The 7,636-nt window shown below is 40.0% G+C and overlaps 1 protein-coding gene across 1 annotated transcript in view; it reads left to right on the forward strand.

Annotated features, from left to right (window-relative positions):
• The window catches only part of LOC123762271 (uncharacterized), a 20,788-nt gene extending 13,903 nt beyond the window's left edge, over positions 1–6,885 (forward strand). Inside the window, exons 6-9 of the mRNA XM_045748690.2 lie at positions 599–664; positions 1,381–1,584; positions 1,858–2,031; positions 4,762–6,885. Of these exons, the coding sequence (XP_045604646.2) occupies positions 599–664; positions 1,381–1,584; positions 1,858–2,031; positions 4,762–5,039 (722 nt within the window). The 3' untranslated portion in view covers positions 5,040–6,885. The remainder of the gene's footprint in view (positions 1–598; positions 665–1,380; positions 1,585–1,857; positions 2,032–4,761) is intronic.
• The last annotated feature ends 751 nt before the right edge of the window (positions 6,886–7,636 follow it).

The raw sequence follows: 7,636 nt of genomic DNA on the forward strand, positions 1-7,636 counted from the left end.
GTATTTACACACCTGCTTATACTTCCTGTATTTACACACCTGCTTATACTTGCTGTATTTACACACCTGCTTATATTTGCCGTATTTACACACCTGCTTATACTTGCCGTATTTACACACCTGCTTGCCGTATTTACACACCTGCTTATACTTGCCGTATTTACACACCTGCTTATACTTGCCGTATTTACACACCTGCTTATGCTTGCTGTATTTACACACCTGCTTATACTTACTGTATTTACACACCTGCTTATACTTGCTGTATTTACACACCTGCTTATATTTGCTGTATTTACAGAACCTCTTCCAATTAAGTGATGTATTTACACACCTGCTTTTAACTTCTATGTTTACAAATCTGCTTATGACACCTACATATACATACCTGTCTGTTATTACTATATATGCTCATCTCCCTGTGACTGCTATATTTACATACCTACTTGTTACTGCTATATTTACACACCTACCTGTTACTGTTATATTTACAGACCTGTCTGTTACTGCTATATTTACACACCTACCTGTTACTGCTATATTTATACACACCTGTCTGTTACTAGTATATTTACACACCTGCTTGTAACACCCCCAGGACTGCAGGCGACGCTGAAGGAGGTGTTCGACCAGCTCCTCCTCAACCACTCCTCCCTCGCCAAAGGTGAGCCCAACCACACGCACTCACGCACTCTGGCGTATGTTATTGATTGACTCAGTGTGAGAAAGTGAACGCCTCTGAGACACTCTGAGCGGAAAGGCTCTCTCTGAGTGAAAGGAACTCGGAGGTATTCTGAGACAGAGAGACACTCTTGAGAGAGAAACTAAGAAACTCTTTCGGAGAGAGAGAGAGAGAGAGAGAGAGAGAGAGAGAGAGAGAGAGAGAGAGAGAGAGAGAGAGAGAGAGAGACAGAGAGAGAGAGAGAGAGAGAGAGAGTCACACTTAACACTGATAAACTCCGAGACACTTTTCAGTTAAAAAAATCATCGACAGATAATCCTTTTTGATATAAATCACTTCCACACAACACACACAGAGGAAAGAAAGTAGTTAGTAAACAGTTGGTTGACAGTTGAGAGGCGGGATGAAAGAGCAAAGCTCAACCCCCGCAAACATAACTAGCTGAATACACACATACACACACTATATATATATATATATATATATATATATATATATATATATATATATATATATATATATATATATATATATATATATATATATATATATATATATCCAACCTGCAAATATCTTCCTATAAAGCATAAGAGGAAACAATGTTTACAAGTGTATGATGATAATAACTCTCACTGTGTGCCAATGCAGTGCCAGAAAGATGCTACATTCCTTTATATTATTATGACTTGCCTCCACAGAGGCGCTGGAGCTGGCGCAGGTGACGGCGACGGGCCTCCTGAAGCTGCAGGCAGACTTCCACAACGTGACGGAGGCCCTCGAGCTCGTAGTGGGCAACTTTGACAAGTTCACCGCCAACTTTGACAACTTTACCTCCGACTTTGACAACTTCACCGACAACTTTATAAACGCAAGCTCCAAAAGTTGCATGGACGATGTTGTTGGTACGTGACGGAAATTGTGTTCCACTGAAACTGAGAGTGAGGTAGGGAAGGAGGGAGGAAGGAAGGTAGGAAATAATGGAGGGAGAGAGAGAAGAAGGGAGCAAGGTAGGAGGGATAATAAGAATGAATGTTTGGAGTTCAAGTGGGACTGTATTATTGTAAGTACATGTGGGAGTGCATGACTTATGTTCTATAAATTACCAAAATATATGAACAAGGAAGCAGGTGTAACTCGTCAAAAAACCCATCGTCATCCACCTTTCCTCCCGGCAGTCGCCCATTGTCCTGACAGCTTCGTCCTGGAGGGGCAGGAGTGCTTCTGGTTCAGCGAGGAGGTGGAGCAGCTCACGTGGCCTCAGGCCAGGAAGTTCTGCAAGAACGTGGGCGCCGAACTCGCCCAACCCGAAGACCCCATTACCTTCATCCTGGCCATCAGGAACCACATTGGTGAGTCCCGTCACCCATTCCTGCCACCCGTCACCCATTCCTGCCACCCGTCACCCATTCCTGCCACCCGTCACCCATTCCTGTCATCCGTCACCCATTCCTGTTACCCGTCACCCATTCCTGCCATCCGTCACCCATTCCTGTCATCCGTCACCCATTCCTGTCATCCGTCACCCATTCCTGTCATCCGTCACCCATTCCTGTCATCCGTCACCCATTCCTGTCATCCGTCACCCATTCCTGTTACCCGTCACCCATTCCTGCCATCCGTCACCCATTCCTGTCATCCGTCACCCATTCCTGTCATCCGTCACCCATTCCTATCATCCGTCACCCATTCCTGTCATCTGTCACCCATTCCTGTCATCCGTCACCCATTCCTGTCATCCGTCACCCATTCCTGTTACCCGTCACCCATTCCTGCCATCCGTCACCCATTCCTGTCATCCGTCACCCATTCCTGTCATCCGTCACCCATTCCTGTCATCCGTCACCCATTCCTATCATCCGTCACCCATTCCTGTCATCCGTCACCCATTCCTGTCATCCGTCACCAATTCCTGCCATCCGTCACCCATTCCTGCCACCCGCCCTCGTGGTTCTGTTCATGCCATGCAGCGGCCGACCCCCAAGATGCATTCTGCAATTTTAATAAGATGTTCACTCAAAATTGGAATGTTTTCATATATATATATATATATATATATATATATATATATATATATATATATATATGTATATATATATATATATATATATATATATATAATATATATATATATATATATATATATATATATATATTATATATATATTATATATATATATTATATATATATATATATATATATATATATATATATATATATATATATTATTATTATATTTCTGTTTATATTAACATATTATATATATTATATATATATATATTATATATATATATATATTATTATATTTCTGTTTATATTAACACATTGTGCATATTTTAACCCCATGCTCCTGAAATTAAAATACTTATTATAACCATTTTGTCCAAAGTACCAACGTGTAGTGATGGACCGACCGCCAGTAAAACCACTTTTTGTAGTATTTATTTTATATTTTATACAGTCCGGAAAAAATAAAGATAAAAAACCAAGCTTAAATATTCCTAAGCCTAGTATGGCACATATATGTACTATATTAGGCCTAAGATACCGTGTATTAGGACTAGAATTACTAGGAGAGGTTAGGGTTAGATCTTATATTTATGTTGCTGTTAAACAACATTCCTGGTTTGTCCAAATTTAACCATACAATAATGAACTGTCTGGCGGTCCATCACTACATGTTGGTACTTTCCATCAAGTAGTTACTATAAGTACTTCCCTTTAGGAGGCTGGGCTGGTAGTGTTAGGCCAACTCGTTCTCGCACTTTCGTATAGTCAATATTGACTTATTAAATACGTGCATATGTGACATATTTAACATACTAGTTTACCTTGAAAAGCTTCATAGAAAACACCGACCTTACCTAACCTTCTTAGTATGTTAAGATAAGCATCTTATTGCTTCATAATTACAATTATTACTTAACCTGTTATAGGTATAGGTTAAGTAATAATTGTAATTACGAAGCAATAAGATGCTTATCTTAACATACTAAGAAGGTTAGGTAAGGTCGGTGTTTTTTATGAAGCTTTTCAAGGTAAACTAGTATGCTAAGTATGTCACATATGCACGTATTTAATAAGTCAATATTGACTGTAAGAAAGTGCGAGAACGGGTTGGTTAGGCATAGGTTAGGTTAGGTTAGGTTAGGTTAGGCATAGGTTAGGTTAGGTTAGGTTAGGTTAGGTTAGGTTAGGTTAGGCATAGGTTAGGTTAGGTTAGGTGGTTAGGTTCTGTTGTAGAACATGAGATGGGAGAGAAGGAATGGGAGGAGATGAGAGTGAGTTGGGGAGGAAATGGAAATAAAGGAGGTAAGGGAATGTATCAAAAGGGGGGGGAGGATAATAGGGTAAAGGGGAAGGAGAAGGATAAAGGGGTAGAAGCTGTAAGGAGAGGATATGGAGATAACAGGTAAGATAGCGGCAGAGTGCAGGCGAAGGGTATACACCGTCCATTTATGTGTAGACAAATGGAGTTGTGTGTCATCTTCAACGTAATGATAACGTAACAACGTAATGATAACATCTTCAACGTAATGATAACATCAACATCATAATCACTATATTCACTGTGTAATAGTGAGTGACCTTCACTCCTTGACATCAATCATTATTAATTATTACAAATCCCTCATCAAATACGTTAATTTAAAGGCAACTGGATAGCCTCATTAACATTTGACATATATTTCTCATTATTTACTTTTAATTTAGAAATACTAGTTAAAGATAACAACATGAGCTGAGCCACCGGCAGAAACTAGAGATACTGCATGACTGAAGCTGTATCCTCACACACTGTGAGTGTGAGTGTGAGGTGCACACACTCACGCCTCACACATAACTCGACCAGGTCTCCTAGCTAGGCTCCTGGGAAGGCTCCGCGACAGGACTTCAAAGACTTCCGTGGGAGGGTACTGGGTAGCTCTGAGAGGGAGCCTACTCTGAGTCTGGATATCTCTCTGAATGTCAGTGTTCTTCAAATCAGATTCTGAATGTCCCTGAACGTGCTCCATTTCTCCCATCACATCAGTCATCACTACTCTCATCACCTATAATTACTATCCATTATCACAAGCAGGCGAGGAGGAGCTGTGGGTGGGAGGAGAGGAGCTGGAAGTGGAGGAGGTGACGGAGAAGTCCTCCAGGAGCGACACAGGCGTGGGACTCCAGCTCCAGCTGGAGTCGACCCCGTGGCACTGGCTCTCCGGGGCCGAGGTCAGCCACGGGTGGCTCAAGGGCCGCCCCTCGGCCCCAGGAGGGGTGGAGGGCTGCCTCACCGCCTCCAAGCTGGGCCTCAACAGCGCCTACTGCGGCAAGGAGCTCCGCTACATCTGTCAGTACCCCTACAGCCCTTGAAGAGGCCAGCCACACCCACGGCGCTCGACTGGTGTAACTGGAAGGGCGGGAAACTCGACGTAAACATAAGAAGCGATGGGATGGTCGTGACAACACACACACACACACACACATACACACACACACACACACACACACACACACACACACACACACACACACACACACACACACACACACACGCGCGCGCGCGCGCGCACGTGTGTTGTTGATTGACGGTTGAGAGGCGGGACCAAAGAGCCAGAGCTCAACCCCCGCAAACACAACTAGGTGAGTACAAACACACACACACACACATATATATAATGTAAAGAGTTCTTACATTCTTGTACAGCCACTAGCACGCATAGCGTTTCGGGCAAGTCCTTAATACTAATTTTTCCCTGGAATTCGACCCACTAAATCGTTTAACAACCAGGTACCCATTCACTGCTGGGGGAACAGAGGCTTACAGTTAAGGATTGGCTCCCGGTCAATTCTCCCCGGCCAGGATACGAACCCAAGCCAAAGCGCTTGCGAAGCTCCGGGCGAGTGTCTTACCACTGTATATGGATGGTCAAATACTTAATAAACTGATCGTGACTATTGTGAGACAAAATTGGAATATGCAGCAGTTGTATGGTGACCAAATTCCTCAGTAGTTTCAAAGCGTTATACGACAAAGAGTTCTGGGAAGACGGGACACCACGAGCGTAGCTCTCATCCTGTGAATTTGAAACTATACCAAGGTAAATATACACACACACTGACATTATATGAGCTTTCATCGCAATTCCAAATTAGGTTGGCTAGTGCTTTAACAGAGGGATAAGTCAGTTACTACAGCGGAGTAACAAGGCTTACTCGAGTTGCTGACACCAATCGCTTTAAGGATAAATGTGGATGAGGGAAAATCAATAGAGAACACGTGTTCCTCAGCCATCAGCCAACAAGTAGTAGACCGTCACTATTTACATCCTCAGGGCTCGGAGCGCTATTGGTCCAGACACTTCTGCACGCACGCACACACACACACACACACACACACACACACACACACACACACACACACACACACACACACACACACACACACACACACACACACACACACACATGCCGAGATATACATCACAGAACAATTGGTGTATATATATGTATATGTGTATATATATATATATATATATATATATATATATATATATATATATATATATATATATATATATATATATATATACTTTGGGGTGTACTCACCTAATTGTACTTAAAGGGGTTGAACTTCGGCTCTTTGGACCCCGCCTGTCAACTGTCAATCAAGTGGTGTCCAGATTCTTAAACATGTTGGCCGGGCTCTATCATATCTACACTTGAAACTGTGTATGGAGTCAGCCTCCACCACATCACTGCCTAATGCATTCCACCTGTTAACTACTCTGACACTAAACAAATTCTCTCTAATGTCTTTGTGGCTCATTTATGTACTAAGTTTCCACCTGTGTTCCCTTGTTCGTGTTCCACCCGTGTTAAATAGTTTATCTTCGTCCACCCTATCAATTCCTCTGAGAATCTTGTAGGTGGTGATCATGTCTCTCCTAACTCTTCCATCTTCCAGGGACGTGAGGTCTTACCTCCCGTAGCCTTTCCTCGTAACTCATACCTCTCACCTCTGAGACTAGTCCGGTGTCGTACCCGTGACTCTTCTCCAACTTTGTCTTGTGTGCACCACTTCTCAGTAGTGTACCACATGTATATAAACATGTGAGTGGAAAACTTGCATCCACACACAACGCTCTGGATAGCAATTATGTATAAAGTGACGCCTCGTCCGCCTGTGTTATGTGAGACAATAAAATTATTGTTATTATTTGTATTATTATTAAATTATTATTATTATTGCTACTAATTTTATTATTATTATTATTATTATTGCTACTAATTTTATTATTATTATTATTATTATTATTATTATTATTATTGCTACTAATTTTATTATTATTATTATTATTTTATTATTATTATTATTATTATTATTATTATTGCTACTAATTTTATTATTATTATTATTATTATTATTATTATTATTATTATTATTATTATTATTGCTACTAATTTTATTATTATTATTATTATTTTTTTATTATTATTATTATTATTATTATTTTTTTATTATTATTATTATTATTATTATTATTGCTACTAATTTTATTATTATTATTATTATTATTATTATTATTATTATTATTATTATTATTGCTACTAATTTTATTATTATTATTATTATTATTATTATTATTATTGCTACTAATTTTATTATTATTACCTTCATTGGTGCTGTATGTGAAAATAATTTTTAATGCAAAAGGATGCATATATAGAACATTTTTTGTAATAGTTCTACAAGAACCACTGCTGCTGCTGCTGCTGCTAGTAGGCTACTATTAAAAGCAATAAATGTTACTACTATTTATACGACTAGTACTCATATTACTATTATTGATTCTACTACTAGTACTGCTGCTACTGCTTATACGACTACTACTGACATAACTATTACTGAGTCTAGTACTAGTAGTGCTACTAGTGTACTAGTAGTGCTACTGGTGTACTAGTAGTGC

The sequence above is a fragment of the Procambarus clarkii genome, chromosome 5 (genome assembly GCF_040958095.1).
Source record: "Procambarus clarkii isolate CNS0578487 chromosome 5, FALCON_Pclarkii_2.0, whole genome shotgun sequence".
NCBI lineage: Eukaryota > Metazoa > Arthropoda > Malacostraca > Decapoda > Cambaridae > Procambarus > Procambarus clarkii.